General features: G+C 48.5%; 1 protein-coding gene across 6 annotated transcripts; it reads left to right on the forward strand.

Annotated features, from left to right (window-relative positions):
• The first annotated feature begins 5,674 nt into the window (after positions 1 to 5,674).
• On the forward strand, positions 5,675 to 23,637 carry LOC140422232 (uncharacterized). 6 transcript variants are annotated; one of them, XM_072507233.1, is made up of 2 exons: positions 5,675 to 6,027; positions 18,765 to 23,637. In XM_072507233.1, exon 2 carries the CDS (start codon positions 19,123 to 19,125, stop codon positions 20,638 to 20,640), a length of 1,518 nt encoding a protein of 505 aa, XP_072363334.1. In that variant the 5' UTR covers positions 5,675 to 6,027; positions 18,765 to 19,122; the 3' UTR covers positions 20,641 to 23,637. The 6 variants fall into 6 exon arrangements, with proteins under 6 accessions (XP_072363334.1, XP_072363336.1, XP_072363333.1 ...); XM_072507235.1 differs by having other exon boundaries at positions 5,677 to 5,826; XM_072507232.1 differs by lacking the exon at positions 5,675 to 6,027 and adding an exon at positions 17,190 to 18,610.
• Positions 23,638 to 24,220: the final 583 nt, after the last annotated feature.

The following is a 24,220-nucleotide window of genomic DNA, read 5'->3' on the forward strand; positions in this document are numbered from 1 at the left end:
GAATCAGTGATTCGTCCATGTAGGAGACCCAGGATCAGGACTAAAGCGTTCGACTCTAACACTCTGTCTAAAATCCTCTCCAGTTCCCTGACCACATTTCGCCAATCGGCTTGGATCTTGACAAAGGTCCATAAACAACGTACATAGTTGCCCTTGACTATCAGGCACTTGAGGCACATCGCGGATATAGTCTAAGACTAGACGTAATTTGAAGATGTTGCAGTATCTTGAACTGGATCTCCTTCATTTTATTGCAAACCAAAATTTTTACAGACATAGTCCCATTTGTTATCTCATATCTCCTCAGCAATATTGACTGTTAAGTCCCTTTCCCATGACTGCAATGCTCTCAACGTTGAAATGCAGCATCTGGAATTTAGAGTATCATGGAACTTGCTAATCAATTGTTTCAGCTCCACAGAATTCAGGATTCTTTCCACGGGGGAAATTGAGGAATCATGAGGCAAAGATCCCTTATTAAGAATAAAGTGCCTGAGCTGTAAATACTTAAAAAGGGTTTGTCTCAGGATATCACATTTCTGACAGAGTTGCTCAAAGGATGATATGGAAGCATCTCTGAACTTGTTTCCCAGCCTACAAACACCTCTATCTCTCCAGGTATCAAATCCGTGGTCAATGAGACTGGGTGGAAAATCTAGACTGCCGTGGAGAGGAGAGTGGAAGTCAATGTCGATCTCCCTTCTAATTGGTGGGCCAACCGCCACACTCTGAGAGTATTAATAATAACAGGATTATCACACTTAGCAGAACCTGTCTTAATGTCACCATAAACAACAAGACATGTAGAGGGAGAACTGACTGGTCTGCTTCTACATTCAGCCAGGTGGATGTTGGGTTCATCCTAACCCAATCCCTTATGAACCTCAGATGAGAGGCCAGTTGATATAGCCTGATTTTTGGAAGACCCAACTCTCCCTTAGCTCTGGGTGATTGGAGCTGAACAAACTTGATGCAAGGTCTCTTTTTGTTCCAGATAAATGTACTGGGTTCTATTAATTTCCTTAACGACTCTGGTCGACAGCAGTATAGGCAGAATCTGCAGAGAGTCCAACATTCATTTTAATGAAGGCGATCCTCCCTCGCCATGAAATCGGAAGAGAGACCATGTGGCGGCATGGTGGCACAGTGGTTAGCACTGTTGCCTACGACACTGAGGACCTGGGTTCGATTCTGGCCCCGGGTCATTGTTCGTGTGGAGTTTGCACATTCTCCCCGTGACTGTGGATCTCACCCCCCACAACCCAAACATGCGCAAGTTCGGTGGATTGGCCAGGCTAAATTGGCCCTTCATAGGACAAAAAATAATAATTGGGTACTCTAAATTTATTTTTTTTAAAAGAAGGAAAAAAAAAGAACTAGTTTTAGAATTCAGCAAAGGAAGACCAAGAAACTGATAAAGAGAAAATAGAATGTGAGATTAAACTGGCGAGAAACATAAAAAAACCACCTGGAAAAGCTCCTCTCGGAATGTGAAAAGCAAAAGATTAGCAAAGACCAATGTGACCCAGGGTTGGGAGTCCAATCCGGGTCCTCAGTGCCATAGTCCCAGTGCTAACCACTGTGCCACATGCCATCCCCTAAAACTAGTTCCCAATCCTCCGGCTTACTATTATTTTTGCCACTGGAAAAGCCTCTTCCTTTTATCTAATGGAATCTTTAACTTTTCTTGTTAGCCACGATTGCATCATTTTTCCTGATGGATTTTAGTTCTTAAAGGAATTTATATGTTATGGAAATATGTAATAATTGCTGAACTGCTAGCGAGTGCCTCTCTTTTGTCTTGAGTTTAATTGTAGTGACCCAATGTGACACAAACAACTTGCCCCTCATACCTTGACAGTTTCCTTCTGTGAGAAACACCCAGATAAATTAAACAAAACAACCATATAATCACCATAGCCCAGCTTCATGGCAACGTGGCATGCTTTGGGGAGCTCCAAACAGAAATGGGAACCAAATATCTTTCAACTTCCAAACACCCTTTCAGTCTTTGTCCTTGTAAAATTTAGGTCAGATATTCGCAACAAGGCTCAAAGAGCATCAGCCCACTCGAAGCAAAGTCGTGAGACCGGCCAGTCCAGCAGAAATAAACCCTCCGACCCTCCCACTTCACCAAGTGTCAGAATGAACACAATGCAGTCCTGGATGTAATTAAGAGCAGAAACAGTAACAGAATCCAACCCCCGTAATCAATTGTGAACTTGTTGGTGTCTCACCGGATGCCATGAATCTCAGAATCCCTTCCCACATTGAATGGTATTCGCGGGAATGACTCTGAAAGAATCACTCAACACTCGGGTCTACCCCAAATGTTAAACAGTTTATTGATTTAATACCGGCAGGGAGCCAGTCATGGGTCTCACCATGCGCTTCTCTTAATGCATAACAAAAATCATCAATAATTATACAATTCGAACAGTTACACAGCCCACCTCGGCTGGACACAATCCAATTCTAATAATTATTGGTTACTATCTACATGGGGCTGTGTGGTCAGAGGTCATAAACAGACAGAGGCCCCCTCGTGGTGTATTCCAGACCACTTATCAGCTGTCCTTGGGTCTTTTTGATAGACTCTCTTATCTTAACCTCATTACAGACTGGTGCTACAGGCAGCATTCCTCACAGGCAGCTGCCTGGGAGTTACAGGCAAGGGGATTTCAGCTCTCTGTGTGAACTCCTTCACAAGGAATGTGGCCAAGTCAGCTGGCTATCCATGATGCCTCAGAGGCTGCTACATGACATTTTAAACAAGGATTATACACGGTTAGGGTGAATCTAGAAAATGATCCGTATTTGAAATATTATACGTTTCATATACATATAGATGTATATTGCAGATACCTCCACTTTGGGTCCATTTCTACAATTGCCTATCCCAAGTGTGAATTCGCTGGTGTGACTTCAGGCTAGATAACGTAGTGAATGCCTTCCCACACTGAGAACAGGTGAACTGTCTCTCCCCAGTGTGTACTTGCTGGTGTGTCTGCAGATGGGGAAACTGAGTGAATCGCTTCCCACAGTCAGAGCAGGTGAATGGCCTTTCCCCAGTGTGAACTCGCTGGTGTCTCCGCAGGATGGGTAAAGAAGTGAATCTCTTCCCACACTAAGAGCAAATGAACGGCCTCTCTCCAGTGTGAACCCGCTGGTATATCCGCAGGCTGGATAAAGTAGTGAATTCCTTCCCACACTGAAGACAGGTGAGTAGCTCCCCCACAGTGTGAACTCGCTGATGTGTCTTTAGGATGCATAAATGAATGAATACCTTCCCACACACAGAGCAGGTGAATGGCCTCTCCCCAGTGTGAATGTGTCAATGAGCTTCCAGTTCAGATGAGACTCTGAATGCCTTCTCACAGTCCCCACATTTCCACGGTTTCTCCATGTTTTGGGTCTCCTCGTGTCGCTCCAGGTTGGACAATCAGTTGAAGCCTCGGTCACACACAGAACACGTGTACTGTCTCTCTCCACTGTGAATGGTGTGATGTTTTTTCAGGCAGTGTATCTCTTTCCACTGTCAGTGCTCTGGAACACTCACTCAGATGTGTGTGTCTCAGTGCTTTTCCAGATACACTGATGGTTAAAATCTTTTGAAGCCGACAGATGAGGCAAACATTTCTCCTTCTAGATTCAAAATCTAGAATTCAAAGACCACGGATTCGATACCTGGAGTGATAGAGGCGTTTGTCGACTGGGAGACATGTTCAGAGACACTTCCTTGTCATCCTTTGAGCAGCTATGTCAGCAACTTGACATCACAAGACAATCCTTTAAGTATTTACAGCTCAGCGATGTTATTCGTAACAAGACATCTTTGTGTCTTGATTCCTCAATTTCCCCAGTGGAAAGAATCCTGAATTCTGTGGAGCCTAAACAATTGATTAGCCAATTCTATGATATACTAAATTCCAGATCCTGTATTTCAATGATGAGAACCTTGCAGTCATAGGACAAGGACTTAGCAGTCAATATTGATGAGGAGACATGGGGTAACATATGGGACTATGCCAGTGAAATTTTGATTTGCAATAAAATGAAGGAGACTGTGCAATACTACACAGTCTTCATATTACGTCTAGTCTTAGACACCGGGTTGAGCCCACTCTACTCCAATGTGCCTGGTGGTTGAGAGTGACTATACACGTTGTCTATGGAGCTGTGTAAAGATTCAATCCTATTGGTCAAATGTAGTCAGGGAACTGGAGAGGGGTTTTGAGAGAGCTTTAGAATCTAAACCTGTATTCCTGATCCTGGGACTCTAAGGTGGGCAAATCACCAATTCTAATTTTAAAAGGAAATATAATATCCTGACCTTTGCCACTCATAAAAATATCCTCTGCTCCTGGATTACCGACAACTTCCCCTTTATCCAAAACTGACATAGGCTGATTATGGAATGCATCCCTGTGGAATTTTTAACATCTGTACTCTGCTCTAAGTCTGATGTATTGTGTAAAGTACGGGAGCCATATCTCAAATACATATGCTCCAATTCAGCTGACTTACTCCTCCTGGGCTTTCCATGACTGAATTCAATTCACCTTATTCGTTTTAAGTCGACTATGTTGTTAGTCTGTTTCATAATACTTTGGGGTGTGCAACCTGCATTGCTGTCCTCCTGTTTTTACAAACTCTTACCCTCTTTCCCCTCTCACCATGTTAACCTGTTAGCTGGTTGTTCAATTGATCCAGTATTTCATCTAGAGGCCCTGGTCCCTCAACTATCCTGTTCCGAATTAATTCTGCAATGTGTTCCTTGTATTTATGCGGCAATATCTCTTGTTCTGCTCTGTACCCATTTCCCACCAATGTTTCTGTTACTCTGTTGTGTTTATTGTACTGCTGTGTCTATGGTTAAAAAAAAAATGCGTTCAGAAAAATCTGTCAAACTCATCCGTGAAAATATTCACCAACTCCCAGACTCCACTGGTCCCTGTGGAAGAGAAATCCCACCCTGAGGGAAGAGATGCCTGGAAATATATAATGGAGATACAGAACAACATTACACAACTAGAAATAATAATAAATGTACTTTGTTACAGAACCATCAATAATATATCTAATCTACCATATAACAACACTGGACATTTATGTATCTGTCCGATATTAATTTACTGTTGCCTTAAATGTCAGCCGTCTCCTGGGAAAACCAGCACTTTAATTGTGAACATTAGGAAAGAGACCATCCTTTTAGCCAGACAAATAGATGTGTCAAGCTGAGAGAGCAAAGGATGTCAATGTCTTTGAGAGACTGAGAGAGAGAGACCTGGGCCAACCTTTGCAGAATTTGAAGAGGGAGCAGAGTCTGCACCCCCCCCCTGATTTCACTTCCTTTCAATTCAGTTGCTGCAAGTCATCAACTGAAGGTCAGAATGAGAAAATAAATGGAAAGGGGGAGAAAATAAAGTGTTTTACTCACAGATAGTGCAGACAGGAGGACGTTTCAGTCTGTGTGAAGCTCAATTATCAGCCGCACAAAGCCCGAGCCCTGATTAGCTGGAGGACCAGAGTACTTCCGGTCCTCCAACTCTTCACATTGGTTAATACGTCTGCTGGTTGGTCATGGGGCTTGCCACCGGCCGCATATGCGCAGCTTCCCCGCACATGCGCAGTCACGGGCCGGGGGAGGGGAAGGTCACTGACTGGGTTGTTCTCCCGTCAGACCCGCAGCACCGACCGGCGACACCGAGCAGTGAGTCCCGAGGCTCTCGGCAGCTTGACCAGGCTGCACGGAAAGAGCTGAAGCGGCTCCCTGACTCCCTGTCGGAAGGGAAGCCGCGCACCTCCCGCCAAACACCCGCAAATGTCAATATTTTTATACTTTTCACCATTTTTCAAACAATGAAAGCAGCAGAAAAACTGGCGGGAAATGGGCCCCGAGAACAAGAGATATTGCCGCAGAAATACAACCAGACATTGAGAATTCATTCAGAACAGGATATCTGAGGGAGCACAGCCTCCAGATGAAATGTCAGCAATTCAACAACCAGTCAACATGTTCACACAGTGAGTGGGGAAAGAGGGTTAGATTCTATAAAAACAGGAGGATAACAATGCAGCTCACACACCCTAAAGTATTGGCAAACTGACTAACAACATAGTCAACTTGAAATGGATAAATTGAATTTGCTCATGGAAAGCCCAGGAGGAGCAAGCCAATGAAATTGAAACATCTGAATTTGAGGTTGGGTCTCATACGTTGCAGAATGGGGAGGTCAAATTTTTAAAACATAAGACAGGATCTGTACAAAATCAACTGGGAGCAGCCACTTGTCGAAAAATCTATATCCGAGCAGTAGGATTGATAGAGAGCGCACAAGGAGGCATGATAGCACAGTGGGTAGCACTGTTGCTTCACAGCTCCAAGGTCCCAGGTTCGATTCCCGACTTGGGTCACTGTCTGCACGTTGTCCCCATGTCTGCGTGGGTTTCCTCCGGGTGCTCGTGTTTCCTCCCACAGTCCAAAGATGCGCAGGTTAGGTGGATTGGCCATGCTAAATTGCCCTTAGTGTCCAAAAAGGTTAGGTGGGGTTACGGGGATAGGGTGGAGGTGTGGGGTGCTCTTTCCAAAGGCTGGAGCAGATTTGATGGGCCAAATGGCCGCCTCCTACACTGTAAATTCCATGTCCCCATGATAGTGAAGGATGGGAGCAATAAGTCCAGGAACCCTGGATGTAAGGGATATCCAGGGTTGGATAAGGAATTAAAGGTGACTCTTGTCACAGATACCGAGGGCTCAAAGCGGAAGTCCCAGAGGAACATAGAAAGTGCAAGGGATTACTTAAGAAAGGAATTAGGAGAGCAAAGAGGAAGCATGGGGCAGGGGGTTGACCAGGGTAAGAGTACGGACCAATGTGTGCATGGAACTGGAAGGTTTTAAATGAGCACTTTGCATCTGTGTTCACTACGGAGAAGGATAATGTAGGAATAGAAATCACGGAGGCACATTGTGATTTGCTTGAACAACTTAACATTGAGAGGGCGACGGTATGAACAGTTTCACCAGGTCTGAAAGCGAATAAATCCCCAGGGCCAAATGAGATATATCCCAGGCTGCTGTGGGAGGCAAGGAAGGAGATTGCAGAGGCTCTGACAAAAAAAATTCAAATCTTCTCTGGCCACAGGAGAGGTACCTGAGGACTGGAAGACAGCTAATGTGGTGCCATTATTCAAGAAGGCAAGTAGGGACAAACCAGGAAATTACAAGCCAGTGAGTCTAACTTCACTGCCATGGAAACTACTGGAAAACATTCTGAGGGACAGAATTAATCTCCACTTGGAAAGGCAAGGATTAAACAAGGGAGAGCATGTCTTACAAATTTGATTGAATCTTTTGAAGAGGTGACTAGGTGTGTAGATGAGGGTAGTGCAGTTGATTTAGTCTACATGGACTTTAGAATCCCCAAATTAAGGTTTTTATACTCTTATCTCAGATACTCTGCCCCTCCGAGTCCGTTCCCTGGAGACTAGGCCGTGAATCCCGAGGTAAGGTTGTTGTACTTACTGCTCCATTACACCATCCCTCCCTGGAAACTAGATGTGGGGAATAGGTATTGAAGACGAGGTATTGGGGAATGTGACAGAATGAATGTTGTACAGAAACTAGAATTGTTTGTTCTGAATTTCTATCCGATACTGAGTTGAAATTGTAAACTCCTTCTGTAGGATATTACAAGAGGAGGAAATACAGACAGAAATCTCAAACGTCACGTCTAGACCTGAAAGAGCCACTTGATTCGTTAGGATCTGAATATCATCGGCCTTTGAATCCAGAAGAATTAATGTTTACCCGATCTGTCGGCATCAAAACATTTAAACCATCAGTGTGACTGGAAAAGCACCGAGACACACACACCCGAGTAAGAGTGTTCCAGATCACTGACTGTGGAAAGAGCTTTAACCAGTTACACAGCCTGAAAACACATCACACCATTCACAGCGGGGAGAGACCGTACACGTGTTCTGTGTGTGGACGAGGCCTCAACTGATTGTCCAACCTGCAGAGACACGAGGACACCCAAAACATGGAGAAACCGTGGAAATGTGGGGACTGTGGGAAGGGATTTAGAGCCCCATCACAGCTGGAAGCTCATCGGCGCATTCACACTGGGGAGAGGCCGTTCACCTGCTCTCAGTGTGAGAAGGGATTCACGCAGTTATCCAACCTGCAGTCACACCAGCGAGTTCACACCAGGGAGAGGCAGTTCACCTGCTCTCAGTGTGGGAAGGAATTCACTCAGTTATCCAACCTGCAGACACACCAACAAGTTCACACTGGGGAGAGGCCATTCACCTGCTCTCAGTGTGGGAAGGAATTTGCTCAGTTATCCAACCTGCGGGCACACCGCCGAGTTCACACTGGGGAGAGGCTGTTCACCTGCTCTCAGTGTGGGAAGGGATTCACTCAGTTATCCGGCCTGCGGAGACACCAGCGGGTTCATACCAGGGAGAGGCTATTCATTTGTTCTCAGTGTGGGAAGGAATTTACTCAGTTATCCCACCTGCAGTCACATCAGCGAGTTCACACTGGGGAGAGGCCGTTCACCTGTTCTCAATGTGGGAAGGGATTCACTGTGTTATCCAACCTGAAGTCACACCAGCGAGTTCACACTGGGGAGTGGCCTTTCACCTGCTCTCAGTGTGGGAAGGGATTCAGTCAATTATCCAACCTGCGAAAACATCAGCGAGTTCACACTGGGGAGAAGCCATTCACCTGTCCTCAGTGTGGAAAGGGATTCACTGGGTTATCCAACCTGAAATCACACCGTCGAGTTCACACTGGGGAGAGACCATTCACCTGCTCTCAGTGTGGGAAAGGATTCAGTCAATTATCCAACATGCGAAAACATCAGCGAGTTCACACTGGAGAGAAGCTGTTCACTTGCTCTCAGTGTGGGAAGGGATTCACTCAGTTATCCAGCCTGAAATCACACCGTCGAGTTCACACTGAGTAGAGACCGGTCACCTGCTCCCAGTCTGGGAAGGGAATCCATGATTCATGGCGCCTGCTGAGACACCAAGTTCACAAGTGATTACAGGGGTTGGATTTTGCTGTTATTGTTTCTGCTTCAATTACATCCAGGACGGCATTTTGTTCATTCTGACAGTTCATCAATGGGGAGGGTCGGAGGGTTTTGTTCTGCTGGACTGGCGGTAAATGAGCAATACTGTACACAGTGCTCCAGATGTGGTCTCACCAATGTCCTGTATAACTGAAGCATAACCTCCCGACTTTTGTATTCAATTCCCCCACAATAAACAATAACATTCTATTAGCTTTCCTAATTACTTGCTGTACCTGGAAACTCGCCTTTTGTGATTCCTGCTCTTGGACACCCAGATCACTCTGAGTCTCAGAACCATGTGAGCTCTCCTGTGTTTCTAACAGACCCACATATTCAACGAATACATCACATATCTCTGCTTTCCTAGCTTTAGCTGGCATCTCTATATTCATTTACCTGCCAATTCACCAGCTTGCCGTTTTGAAACCCTTATCAAGAAACCAAAGACAGGCCGTCCACCTGAATAAAATCTTAGCAGCCTCCAGAGCCATCCTTATATCACTACAAACCTGGTGTGTCTTTTTAATTTATACTGTAACCCAATCATCGGCGTCTGCCATTCCAAAGATCAGGGACCTGAGCCCCCAAGTTATATTGCCACTCCCGGCCTGGTGTGTGGTCAATTCTAGCCCCGGAGGACTTTCGTAGGCGACTATGAAGGAGTAAGTCGCACATTTGGTGGTTCCCGCTCTGGTCGGACTTTTGGACCTTTTCCCACTATTTTTTAACGGAGTTGAATTGAAGAACGGACGTCACTGGCAATTCTCTACAGAATTCCCACTTCGGTACATGGAGAAAAGGACTAGAAGTGTTCGTAAGGGCAGAAACAGAAAGACAGAGAAGACTTGGGGTGAAGTTGCAACAGGAGAGAACATGGCGGAGGGGCGCACCTCTGGCTTGTCGACCCAGCAGTCTATGGAGCAGCTGATGCAAGTCATTCAGGAGGGCTTTGCGACACAGAAACGGGACTGCTTGGACCCAATAAAAGCATCGATTGAGTGGGTGGAGCTCAGATTGGACGCCCAGGATCGGGTGATCCAGAAGGTGGAGAAGGCGCTGGCTGAGCAGGGGAAGCATCAGACTGCAGTGGAACTGGAGGTGGGGATGCTGAGGGACCAGCAAAAGAAGCTTCTGGAGAAGTTGGAGGACCTAGAGAATTGGTCCCGCCGGCAGAACCTAAGAATTGTCGGGCTCCCGGAGGAGTCCGAAGGAACGGCGCTGGGACATACATCGCAGGCATGTTTGAGAAGCTGCTGGGGGAATGGGGCATTCTCCCGGCCCTTGGAGGTGGATAGGGCTCACAGAGCACTCGCGAGGAAGCCGCGGATGGGAGACCTTCCGAGGGCTATGGTGGTGAGATTCCACAGGTTCTCAGATAAGGAGTATATTCTGCAGTGAGCCAAGCAGACACGGAGCTATAAATGGGACAATAGCATCCTGCGGGTTTACCAAGACCTGAGCGTGGAGGTGGCCAGGAGGAGGGCAGGCTTCAATCAGATCAGGACGATCCTTTTCAAGAAAAAGGTGAAGTTTGAACTGTTATACCCAGCCCGTCTCTGGGTCACGCATGAGGATCAACACTTTTACTTTGAGTCGCCTGAGGACACGTTGGACTTTGCAAGAAAGAAAGGACTGAGAACTTTTGAACTTGGCTGCAATGTTCATGTTTTTGTTTCTCTGTTTTGTTCCTCTGTTTTTGTAAAAAGTTTCTCGTTCTGCGTTTTATGGAAGATGGGTTTGTGGTGCCGTTTGCACTGATTTGGAACCAGAAGTAGAGCTGAGTGAGTTAAGGTTTTCATTTGCACTGTTGGGGGATGGAGGTGTGCTCGTTTTGATCTTGGTGTTTTTTCTGTTGGGCAATTGTGTGGGGATTGTTTGATGCTGGAGTTTGTTTGTATGAGGGGGGGGGGGTGAAGGAGAGAGGAGGGGGGGGTGCAGGGGAGGGTGGGGAGAGAACAATAGGTGGAAGATGGGGGCCGCCAAGCTAGCTGGGTGAGCTAGCTCTCGGAAGTGCAGTGGGGGGTGTGCATATGTTTGGTTTAGGAAAGGGGTTGGGTTACAGGGTGTTGTTGCTGGGGAGGGGGCGGTGGCGGTGGTGAATGTTCTGCTGACAAGGGAGGGACTTGGGCTGAGGGACAGAGAGGAGGTCGGGGGCTGCCTGTGGGCGGACCGGTGGAGGCGCGGAACACGGGCTGGAGGTGGGCCTAAAAAAGGGGGTGGCTGAGCAGTGGAGGGTGGGGGGGGGGGGGGCAATGAGCCCCCCAACTAGGCTGATCACCTGTAATGTTCGAGGGTTAAATGGACCGGTTAAAAGGGCACGTGTGCTCGCGCAACTTAGGAGATTGAAGGTGGACGTGATAATGTTGCAGGAGACGCACCTTAAGGTAACGGACCAGGTTAGATTGGGGAATGGCTGGGTCAGCCAGGTGTTTCACTCGGGACTAGATTGAAAGACTAGAGGGGTCACGATCCTGATCAATAAGCGGGTGGTGTTTGAGGCGGGTAGAACAGTCTCGGACGTGGGAGGTCGGTACATTATGGTCAGTGGGAAACTGGAGGGGGTGCAGGTGGTATTAGTAAATGTATATGCGCCAAATTGGGACAATGTGGAGTTTATTAGGAGGATGCTGGGAAAGATACCGGACCTGGACTCGCACAGGTTGGTCATGGGAGGGGACTTCAATACAGTTATGGACCCTAGCTTAGACCGGTCAAGCTCAAAAACGGGCAGGGTTCCAGCAATGGCAAAGGAACTAAGAGGGTTCATGGAGCTGATGGGCGGGGTGGATCCATGGATATTTAGGCAACCGAGGGTGAAGGTGTTCTCCTTCTCTCACGTGCATAAAGTGTATTCCCGGATTGATTTCTTTATTTTGAGCAGGGTCTTTCTGACTGGGGTAGTGGACACGGGGTATTCGGCGATTACAATCTCAGACCATGCACCGTACTGGGATGACCTGCAGGTTAGCAAAGACAGTAACCAGCGCCTGCACTGGAGGTGGGACTTTTGGCAGATGAAGGGGTGAGCGAGTGGCTGAGGAAATGCATTCAGAACTACCTGCAGGTCAATGACACGGGGGAAACTTCGGCAGCAGTGGTTTGGGAAGCACTGAAGGCGGTGGTAAGGGGGGAGCCGATCTCGATCCGGGCTCATGGGGAGAAGGTTGACAGGGCAGAGACGGACAGACTGGTAAAGGAGATACTACAGATCGATAGGAGGTATGCGGAGACCCCAGAGGCAGGGCTATTAAGGGAACGACGGAGGTTGCAGGCGGGGTTTAGTTTGCTGACCACAGGTGGAGCAGCTGAGAAAGGTGAGGGGGGCGATTTATGAACATGGGGAGAAGGCCAGTAGAATGCTCGCACAGCGGCTTAGGAAGAGGGAGGCAGCTAGGGAGTTAGGGAAAGTAAAGGACTGAGATGGGAACCTGGTTGGTGATTCGGTAGGGGTGAATAAGGTGTTCAGAGATTTTTACAGCAGGCTGTACAGGTCGGAAACCCCTGCGGGGCCGGAGGGGATGAGGCACTTCTTGGAGGGGCTGAATTTCCCAATGGTGGACGTGGAGCGGGTAGAAGGCCTGGGGGCCCCAATTGGGCTGGAAGAGATAGTGGACGGCTTGAAGGCCATGCAGGCGGGTAAGGCCCCGGGTCCGGACGGGTACCCAGTAAAGTTCTATAAAAAGTTCTCGGGGATATTGGGGCCAGTGTTGTTGCGGATGTTCAATGAGGCAAGGGAGAGAGGGGTGCTCCACCCGACGATGTCACAGGCAATGATTTCGCTGATTCTTAAGCGGGACAAGAACCCGGAGTTGTGTGGGTCCTACAGGCTGATCTCCCTGCTGAATGTGGATGCCAAGTTGCTGGCCAAAATCTTGTTCTCTAGGATTGAGGATTGTGTTCCGGACGTTATTGGGGAGGACCAGAAGGTTAAGGATAGGCAGTTGATGGCCAATGTAAGAAGGCTGTTAAATGTGATCATGATGTCCCCGGAAGGTAGGGAGATTGAGGTAGTGATCGCACTGGATGCAGAAAAGGCTTTTGATGGGGGAGAATGGGATTATCTGTGGGAGGTACTGGGACAGTTTGGATTTGGGCGGGGCTTTATTGACTGGGTCAGGTTACTGCATCAGGCTCCTGTGGCAAGTGTGTGGACGAACAGACAACTTCGGACTATTTTGGACTGCACCAGGGGACGAGACAGGGATGCCCCCTCTCCCCACTGCTGTTTTTGCTGGCGAGAGACACTGGCAATTGCTCTGAGAGCTTCAAGGAGCTGGACTGGTTGGGGGTGGGGTGGAGCACAGGGTTTCGCTCTATGCGGATGATCTGCTTCTGAACGTTTCGGACCCAGTAGAGGGGATGGAGGAAATCATGAAGATTTTGGGGGAATTCGGCCGGTTTTCGGGGTATAAGCTAAACATGGATAAGAGTGAGATGTTTGTGGTTCAGGCGAGGGGACAGGAGGGGCGACTGGGGAGCTGCCGATCAGGTCGGTAGGGAGTCGTTTTAGGTACCTGGCATCCAAGTGGCACGGGAATGGGACCGGCTGCATAACTTGAATCTGGCCCGGCTAGTGGACCAAATGAATGACGATTTTCGGAGATGGGACGCGCTCCCGTTGTCTCTGGCCGGGAGGGTGCAATAGGTGAAAATGACGGTCCTCCCGAGGTTCCTATTTGTATTTCAATGTCTCCCCAATTTTATTCCGCGTTCTTTTTTTAAGTGGGTCAACACGGTGATCACGGGCTTCGTCTGGGCGGGCAAGACCCCACGGCTAAGGAAGGTAACGCTCGAGTGGACCCAGGGAGAGGGCGGGTGGCGCTGTCAAATTTTAGCAATTATTACTGGGCAGCTAACATAGCCATGATCAGGAAGTGGGTGGTGGGGTAGGGGTCATTGTGGGTGCGTAAGGAGGCGACTTCTTGTAAGGGCACCAGTCTGGGGCGTTGGTAACTGCATCTCTGCCATTCCCGCTGGCACGGTACTCTTCCAGTCCAGTGGTGGTGGCGGCCCTGAGAGTTTGGGGCCAGTGGACGTGGCATGTGGGAGCAATGGGAGCATCGGTCTGGGCCCCAATTTGTGCTAACCACCGGTTTGCCCCGGGGAGTATGGATGGGGTGTTCCGGGTATGGCGGAGAGCGGGGATTGAGAGGATGGGGGATGTGTTCATAGAGGGGAGTTTCCCGAGTATGAGGGTGCTGGAGGAAAAGTTTGGGCTGGCGAGGGGAAACAAATTCAGGTATCTGCAGGTGTGGGACTTCCTTCGTAAACAGGTGTCAACCTACCCGCTCCTACCGCTGAGGGGGATTCAGGACAGGGTAATTTCCAGGGTGGGTAGGGGAGGGGAGCGTCTCAGACATCTATAAGGAGCTTATGGGGTCGGAGGAGATGCAGACCGACGAGCTGAAGCGTAAGTGGGAGGAGGAGCTGGGAGGTGAGATAGAGGATGGTTTATGGGCAGACGCGTTTAGAGTCAACACGTCTGCAACATGTGCCAGGCTCAGCCTGATACAATTTAAGGTTGTGCACCGGGCTCACATGACAGTGGCCCGGATGATCAGATTCTTTTAGGTGGAGGACAGGTGCACCATGTCCACATGTTTTAGACATGTCCAAAGCTTCGGGGATTCTGGCAGGGGTTTGTGTACATCACGTCCATGGTGTTAAAAACAAGGGTGGCGCTAGGTCCAGAGGTGGTGATTCTCGGGGTGGCGGAAGTTCCGGGAATCCAGGAGGAGAGAGAGGCGGATGTTCTGACCTTTGCTTCCCTGGTAGCCCGGAGACGGATACTTTTGGCATGGGGGGACCCAGAGTCCCCGAAGTCGGAGACCTGGTTATCGGACGTGGCTAGCTTTCTCTGGATGGAGAAAATTTAGTTTGCCTTGAGAGGTTCACTATTCGGGTTCACCCGGAGGTGGCAACCGTTCGCGACTTCCTTGCGGAAAATTAATTGTCAGCAGACGGGGGTGGGGGGGGGGGGGGGGGGGGGGGGAAGAGTAGGTTAGGTTAGAGTCGGGGGTCAATAAGGGTGAGACCTGTACCAAAGGTAAACGGTTTTTGCACAATGTTTATGGTTTCATGTATCTTTTCTATTTTGTTGTTGTTTCTACATGCGCACGAACAGACTCAAAAACAGCTTCTTCCCCACTGTCACCAGACTCCTAAATGACCCTCTTATGGACTGACCTCATTAACACTACACCCTGTATGCTTCATCCGATGCCAGTGCTTATGTAGTTACATTGTATATGTTGTGTTGCCCTGTTATGTATTTTCTTTTATTCCCTTTTCTTCCCATGTATTCAATGATCTGTTGAGCTGCTCGCAGAAAAATACTTTTCACTGTACCTCGGTACATGTGACAATAAACAAATCCAATCCAATCCAAAATACCTCAATAAAATGTTTATTAAAAAATAAAATTAGGGCTGGACCGTTCAAGAGAGATGTTAGGAAGAACTTCTTCACTCAAAGAGTTGTAGAAGTTTGGAACTCTCTCCCACAAACTGCAGTTGAAGTTAGATCAGTTGTTTATTTTAAATGAGATAGATAGATTTTTGTAAATCAAAGAGGTTAAGGGATATGGGCCAAATGCAGGTATATGGAGTTAGGTCACAGATAAGCCATGATCTCATTGAATAGCGGGACAGGCTCCAGGGGCTGAATGGCCTGCTCCAGTTCCTATGTTCCGAAAAGTTGTAAATCTCCATCCCACACACTCTCCCTCCATTCTCATTCTGCTGTTTTTCATATCAACCTCTCAATTTTCCTGAAGGTGCTGATTCAGGCTGTTTGACAGATCCATGCTCACTGCTTTATAATAATAATCTTTATTGTCACAAGTAGGCTTACATTAACATTTCAGTGAAGTTACTGTGAAAAATCCCGCATCGCCACATTCCGTCGCCTGTTCGTGTACACAGAGGGAAAATTCAGAATGTCCAAATCACTGAGGGACTGGTTTAGCACAGGGCTAAAAAGCTGGCTTGTAAAACAACAAGGCCAGCAGTGCGGGTTCAATTCCCGTACCAGCCTCTCCGAACAGGTGCTGGAATGTGGCGACTAGGGGCTTTTCACAGTAACTTCATTTGAAGCCTACTTGTGACAATAAGTGATTTTCATTTCATTTTTCATTTCACCGAACAGCAAGTCTTTGGAGACTTGTGGGAGGAAACCGGAGCACCCGGAGGAAACCAACGCAGACACGGGGAGAACGTGCAGACTCTGCACAGACCGTGACCCAAGCCGGGAATCAAACCTGGGACCCTGGAGCTGTGAAGCAACAGTGCTGATCACTGTGCTATCATGTGTTTCAACACAGAATAAATAGGAGCTGCATTTGGCCCATCAAGCCTGCTCAACCATTCGATAGATAATTGGCCCCTCTACCTCAGCACCATTTTCCCTGTGTTGCAACCCTACAGGAGACCAAGGAATCTGCAACCTCAGATTCCCTCAGGCCTCACCCGAGTACCACCTACCTGGATGAGGCGGGCAGACCTACACCCTTAACCCAGGGGCCTTTGTGACAAAAACACTTCAGCCCAAGTGTGGGTCATGGACAGGAGACCCTTCAGGCGACCGCCGGGCCAAGCACATCGGAACCACCCAGGGGTTCAGTCCAAAAACCTGGTCCCACCGTCTGTGCGGCGTCTGCACGTTCTCCCCGTGTCAAGCTGAGGGAGCAAAGGATGTCAATGTCTTTCAGAGAGAGAGAGAAAGATCTGGGCCAAGCTTTCCAGAGTCTGCACCCTCCCTGGATTCACTTCCTTTCCCTTCAGTTGCTGCAAGTGACCAATTGAAAGTCAGAATGAGAAAAGAAATGGAAAGGGGGAGAAAAGGTGTTTTACTCCCAGATGTTTGAGACAGGAGGAGGTTTCCGTCTGTGTGAAGCTCAAACTTCGTTCACACAAAGCCGGAGCTCTGATTGGCTGGGGGACCAGAGTCCTTCCGGTCCTCCAATACTTCCTATCGGTCCAAACGTCACCAGTAAGGTCAGGCGTGGGCGCTCCGCCCCACGGACGCGGCTTCCCTTCTTCCCCGCACATGCGCAGTCCCGGCCGGGGGGAGGGGAAGGTCACTGACTGGGTTGTCTCCCGTCAGACCCGCAGCACCGACCGGCGACACCGAGCAGTGAGTCCCGAGGCTCTCGGCAGCTTGACCAGGCTGCACGGAAAGAGCTGAAGCGGCTCCCTGACTCCCTGTCGGAAGGGAAGCCGCGCACCTCCCGCCAGACACCCGCAAATGTCAATATTTTTATTACTTTTGTTTTCATCATTTTTCAAACAATGAAAGCAGCAGAAAAACTGGCGGGAAATGGGCCCCGAGAACAAGAGATATTGCCGCAGAAATACAACCAGACATTGGGAATTCATTCAGAACAGGATATCTGAGGGAGCACAGCCTCCAGATCAAATGTCAGCAATTCAACAACCAGTCACCATGTTCACATAGTGAGTGGGGAAAGAGGGTTAGATTCTATAAAAACAGGAGGATAACAATGCAGCTCACACACCCCAAAGTATTGGGGAACTGACTAACAACATAGTCAACTTGAAATGGATCTGTCCTGTGTCTTGCATTTTTGTGCGCCCTTTCTTTTAATTTTAAACTGTCCCTAACCTCTTATTTGTCCGTGGCTGTTTTTATTTGTGAAGCGGAGCCTTTTCCTCTCGGGGATATACTTGCTCTCTATCTCGTTAAATGTTTCTTTAAATATTCTCCACTGATCTTCAGTTGTTTGACCCAGTAACCGATCTCCCCAGTTTACCGTGGACAGTCTCTGTCTCATAGAATTTACTTTTTTTCATAGAATTTACAGTGCAGAAGGAGGCCATTCGGCCCATCGAGTCTGCACCGGCTCTTGGAAAGAGCACCCTACCCAAGCCCACACCTCCACCCTATCCCCATAACCCAGTAACCCCACCCAACACTAAGGGCAATTTTGGACACTAAGGACAATTTAACCTGGCCAATCCACCTAACCTGCAAATCTTTGGATTGTGGGAGGAAACCGGAGCACCCGGAGGAAACCCACGCACACACGGGGAGGACGTGCAGACTCCGCACAGACAGTGACCCAAGCCGGGAATCGAACTTGGGACCCTGGAGCTGTGAAGCAATTGTGCTATCCACTATGCTACCGTACTGCCCCGGCAACAGTCTCATCCCGTTAAAGTCAGCCTTACCCAATTCTAAAATTCTACTGTCTGTAACGTGCTTTTCACTTTCAAACACTACAGTGAATTCAATCATGTGATCACTATTTGATAAATGTTTGCGCAGTTAGGCTACCAACTAAATTAGGAATCTTTTTTCAAATATATTTAGAGTAACCCAATTCTTTTTTCCCCAATTAAGGGGCAATTTAGCGTGGCCAATTGACCTACCCTGCACATCTTTTTGGGTTGTGGGGGTGAGACCCAGACAGACAGGGGGAGAATGTGCAAAGGCTTTTATACTCTTAGCTCAGATTCTCTGCCCCTCCGAGTCCCGTCCCTGGAGACTAGGCTGTGAATCCCGAGGTACGGTTGTTATACTTACTGCTCCAATACTCCATTCCTTCCTGGAGACTAGGTATGGGGGAATGAGAGAGGAAAGAATGTTATGCAGAAACTAGAATTGTTTATTCTGAATTGTTATCCGATACTGAGTTGACTTTGTAAACTCCTTCTGCAGGATATTACAAGAGGAGGAATTACACACAGAAGACTCAAACATCACGTCTCGATCTGAAAGAGCCACTTTATTCGTTAGCATCTGAATATCATCGGCCTTTGAATCCAGAAGAATTAATGTATACCCAATCTGTCGGTATCAAAACATTTAAACCATCAGTGTGACTGGAAAAGCACCGAGACACACACACCCGAGTGAGAGTGTTCCAGAGCACTGACTGTGGAAAGAGCTTTAACCAGTTACACAGCCAGAAAAAAAACACACCATGCACAGTGGGGAGAGACCGTACACGTGTTCTGTGTGTGGACGAGGCTTCAACTGGTTGTCCGACCTGGAGAAACACTAGGAGACCCAAAACATGGAGAAACCTTGGAAATGTGGAGACTGTGGGAAGGGATTCAGAGTCCCATCTGCACTGGAAACTCATCGACGCAGTCACACTGGGCAGAGGCCCTTCACCTGCTCTGTGTGTGGGAAGGGATTCAGTCAGTTATCCCACCAGCAGTCACACCAGCGAGTTCACACTGGGGAGAGGCCGTTGAACGGCCCTCAGTATGGGAAGGGATTCAGTCTGTTATCCACCCTGCGGATACACCAGCGAGTTCACGCTGGGAAGAAGCTGTTCATCTGCTTACAGTGTGGGAAGAGATTTAGACAGTTATCCAGCCTGAAGTTACACCAGCGAGTTCACACTGGGGAGAGGCCATTCACCTGCTCTCAGTGTGGGAAGGGATTCAGTCAGTTGTCCACGCTGCGGATACATCAGCGAGTTCACACTGGGGAGAGGCCATTCACCTGCTCTCAGTGTGGGAAGAGATTTAAACATTTATCCAGCCTGAAGAAACACCAGCGAGTTCACACTGGGGAGAGGCCGTTCACCTGCTCTCAGTGTGGGAAGGGATTCAGATATTCATCCAACCTGCGGAAACACCAGCGAGTTCACACTGGGGAGAAGCTATTCACATGCTCTCAGTGTGGGAAAGGATTCAATCGGTTAACCCACCTACGGACACACCAGCAAGTTCACACTGGGGAGAGGCCGTTCACCTGTTCGCAGTGTGGGATGCGATTCATTCACTTATCTAATCTGAAGACACACCAGCGAGATCACACTGGGGAGAGGCCATTCACTTGCTCTGTGTGTGAGAAAGGATTCACTCGGTTATCTAACCTGAAGACACACCAGCGGGTTCACACTGGGGAGAAGCCATTCACCTGCTCTGTGTGTGAGAAAGGATTCACTCGGTTATCTAACCTGCAGTCACACCAGCGGATTCACACTGGGGAGAGGCCGTTCACCTGCTCTGTGTGTCAGAAAGGATTCACTCGGTTATCTAACCTGAAGACACATCAGCGAGTTCACACTGGGGAGAAGCCGTTCACCTGCTCTCAGTGTGGGACGCGATTCACTCACTTATCTAGTCTGAAGACGCACCAGCACGATCACACAGTGGAGAGGCCATTCATCTGCTCTGTGTGTGGGAAAGGATTCACTCGGTTATCTGACCTGAAGACACACCAGCGGGTTCATACTGGGGAGAAGCCATTCACCTGCTCTCAGTGTGGGATGCGATTCACTCGCTTATCTAGTCTTAAGACACACCAGCGAGATCACACTGGGGAGAGACCATTCACCTGCTCTGTGTGTGAGAAAGGATTCACTCGCTTATCTATTCTGAAGAGACACCAGCGGGTTCACACTGGGGAGAAGCCGTTCACCTGCTCTCAGTGTGGGAAGGGATTCAGTGATTCATCCAACCTGCAGACACACCAGCGAATTCACACTGGGGAGAGGCCATTCACCTGCTCTCGGTGTGGGAAGGGATTCACTCAGTCATCCAACCTGCAGAGTCACCAGCGAGTTCACACTGGGTAGAGGCCATTCACCTGTGGGAAGGGAAAGCATGATTCATTGCATCTGCTGAGACACCAATACATTGACCAGTGATTACAGGAGTTGGATTCTGCTGTTATTGTTTCTGCTCTCAGTTACACCCAGGACTGCATTTTGTTCATTCTGACAGTTGGTCAATGGGGAGGGTTTCTTTCTGCTGGACTGGCCGGTCTCACGACTTTGCCTCCAGTGGGCTGATGCTCTTTGTCTTGTTGCGAATACCTGGTTTCAAATTTCATAAGGATCTCAGAGTAAAAGGATGTTTCGCAAGTGAGAAGATATTCAGTTTGCATTTCTGTTTGGATCCCTCAAAATCATGCCACATTGCCATGAAGATGGGCCGTGATGGTTACATGGGTTTTTTTTTGTTTAATTTATCTGGGTGTTGCTCACAGAAGAACGCCATCAGGGTATGAGGGGCAAGTTGTCTGAGGTGGACTGGGAAACTGATGGGAGACGTAGAATAGCTAATATTTAAGGAATGATTACATATTTACCAGGGTCTCTCTCTCTCTAGTTTTTTGTGGTATACAGAAGAAGGATCAGTGTGTACATACAGACACGGTTGTTCTTTCTCTCGCATTATTCACAGTGGTGGTTGTGGTTTCCTGTTTTTCGTTCCCCACTGTTTATTTTTGTTCCGGTTGTTGCCCCCCCCCCTTGTTTCTCATGCTTCTTTTGTTGGGCGTGGTTGGGTTCCATGTCTCCTGCCCCCCTCTCATTCCCCTATCCCACCCACCCCCTCCCCCTCCCTTACTGTGTCATGACTGCCTTCTCCTGTTCTTTGTCTTCTAAGCTGTTGGGCTACAAACAGGTCTTGGAACAACCGAGTGAATGGCTCCCACGTTTTGTGGAATCCCTCTTCCGACCTCGGATGGCAAACTTTTGCTTGACTCTTCCGAATTTTATTAACTATTACTGGGCGGCCAACATATCGATGGTTAGTGTTGAAGTCCGATTTAGAAAGAAGATTTTAGATAAAGGTACCCTGGCTTGGATGCCTGGACAAGAGGCAATTTGTAGGAATAGATAGTGTATAACATGCTTGTGATTTTATAACCGAAGAATTACTAATATCAGAAAGGACACAAAATGGCTGTTAGCTGAGCTAGGCACATTGCTGAACAATCATTAGCTGGGTTACTTGCAAACTGGTACAAATAACATCATTTAATTACAGACAGCAGAGTTAGTCAGGGAAGCAGGAATGATTGATATCAAGGAATTGAATGTGAAACATACATGGGGGTTTTTAGGGAGGATTTTACCAGCACTGATAACAGCTCCACAGGACAAAGAGCAGAATGTATCCTCACCAGCTCAAGGTCTCCAGGTGCAGGCAGGAGACATAACTTTAAGTTGGTTTTGAGTGACTTCTTCATGAAGTTAGGGGTTGGTAAGACACCAACCCACTTTACATAATGTCAAATTTAATTGGATATATATCTAATGTATGTAATCTATAATCAGTATTATTGGACAAGGTCCGGCCGGAATGGGCTGTGTAGCTGTTTTGAAAAATATAAGAATGGATGTTTTCCTTTGTTCAGTGGAGAGATGGTCTGGGACTGTAACAGACGCCATCTCCCCGCCGGCGAAATGAACCGTTTGGTGCGAGGACCAGTAACCCTGGGCGTTGAGTGATTTCTTTGAGATTCTCTCCCACTAACAGTTAGGAAGTGGGTAGTGGGGGAGGGGGTCGGTGTGGGAACGAGTGGAGGCAGCATCTTGTAAGGGCACGAGTTTGGAGGCTTTACTAACGGCGCCTCTGCCATTCTCACCGGCGCGGTACTCCACAAGCCCAGTGGTAGTGGCAGCCCTGAGAGTGTGGGGGCAATGGAGGCGGCACATGAGACTGGAGGGGTCACCGACCTGTGACAATCACTGTTTTATTCCGGGAGGATTGGTCGGGGGCTTTAGGAGATGGCAGCGGGCAGGGATCGAGGGATTTGGTAATCTCTTCATTGAGGAGGGTTTCCGAGCCTGGAGACACGAAAGGAGGAGTTAGTTGCCGGGTGGGAACGGGTTTCGCTCCCTGCAGGTACGGGACTTTGTCCAGAGACAGGTCCCAAGTTTTCCCCGCCTCCCCCTAAGGGGACGACAGGATATGGTGATGTCAAAAACAGGGGTTAGAGAGGGTAGGGTCTCGGAAATATACAAGGAATTGATGGAGTGGGAAGGGGTCCCAAATGGGGAGGCAAAGAGGAAGTGGGAGGAAAAGTTGGGAGGGGTGTTGGAAGTCGGACTATGGGAAAAGGCCTTGATGAGAGTCAATTCATCCTCGTTGTGTGCCAGGCTTAGCCTGATCCAGTTCAAGGTGGTTCATGGGGCTCATATGACTGTGGCCTGGATGAGTAGGTTTTTGAGGAAGTGGAGGATAGGTGCGGGCGGTTTGGGGGTAACCCGGCGAACCACGTACACATGTTCTGGGCATGTCCGAAGTTGAGGGGATTCTGGCAGGGATTTGTGGACGTCATGTCAGAGGTCCTGGAAGGGAGGGTGACTCCGAGTCCAGAAATGGCAATATTTGGGGTATCGGAAGATCCGGGGGGGGGGGGAGGGGGAGGTGAGGAGAAGCCGACGTTTTGGCCTTTGCCTCCCTGGTGGCTCAGAGACAGGTTTTGTTGGGATGGAAGGATTCAGAGCCTCCAATGTCAGTGACATGGCACGGTTTCGCAGGCTGGAAAAGATTAAGTTCGCCTTGAAAGGTTCAATTCAGGGGTTCGCTCGGAGGTGGCAACTGTTCATTGATTTCTTCAAGGAAAACTGTCCGTCAGCAGTAAGAGAGGGGGGCGGGGGGGAATGGGAGGCACAGCAGTGTAAAATAAGGATGGGGAAATCTAATATACGGGTAGTTAGGAGCTCGGGCGGAGAGGGCAGTTGGGTATTTTATGGTGATGTTGTTGCGTGTGTCGGTCCGCTCGCTTGTTTAGAATGTTAAATTGTTAAACTGAAAATTACAAATGCTTCAATAAAATGTTTTCTAAAAAAAAAGGAAGAGGAACCTGGGCAGTACATTCATTTTGATCGTCTGCACCCTCCCCGCCAAGGTGAGTGGGAGTGTGTCCCATCTCTGCAGGTCCTGTTATACTTCCCCCACCAGGCTGGTCAGGCTCCACTTGTGGATCCCTGTCTTGTGATGAGCGATTTGGATCCCCAGGTAGTGGAATTTGTGCCGGGCCTGTTTAAAAGGTAAACCTTCCAGCTCTGCTCCTCTCCCTTATGGGTTCACCGGGAAGATCCCGCTTTTGCTCAGGTTAAGTTTGTCACCCAAATAGGTTCCAAACTCTTTCAAAAGCCCCATAATTCATTCCATGCGGTTTGCAGGTCCGAGATGTAGAGGAGGCCACCTGCATAGAGCAAAGCTCTGTGTCTCCTCTCCGGATCCCTTTCCAGTTCTTTGCCACCCTAAGCGCGATCTCGAGTGATTTGATCGCCAGGACGAACAGTAGCGGGGATAACAGTCATCCCTGCCTTGTGCCTCTGTGCGGCTGGAAGTATTTAGAGCTGGTGGGGGGGGGGTTAAACGGGGGTTTCATCCAGGCAGTGAATCCTGATTCAA

The sequence above is a fragment of the Scyliorhinus torazame genome, chromosome 5 (genome assembly GCF_047496885.1).
Source record: "Scyliorhinus torazame isolate Kashiwa2021f chromosome 5, sScyTor2.1, whole genome shotgun sequence".
In the NCBI taxonomy this organism is placed as follows: Eukaryota; Metazoa; Chordata; class Chondrichthyes; order Carcharhiniformes; family Scyliorhinidae; genus Scyliorhinus; species Scyliorhinus torazame.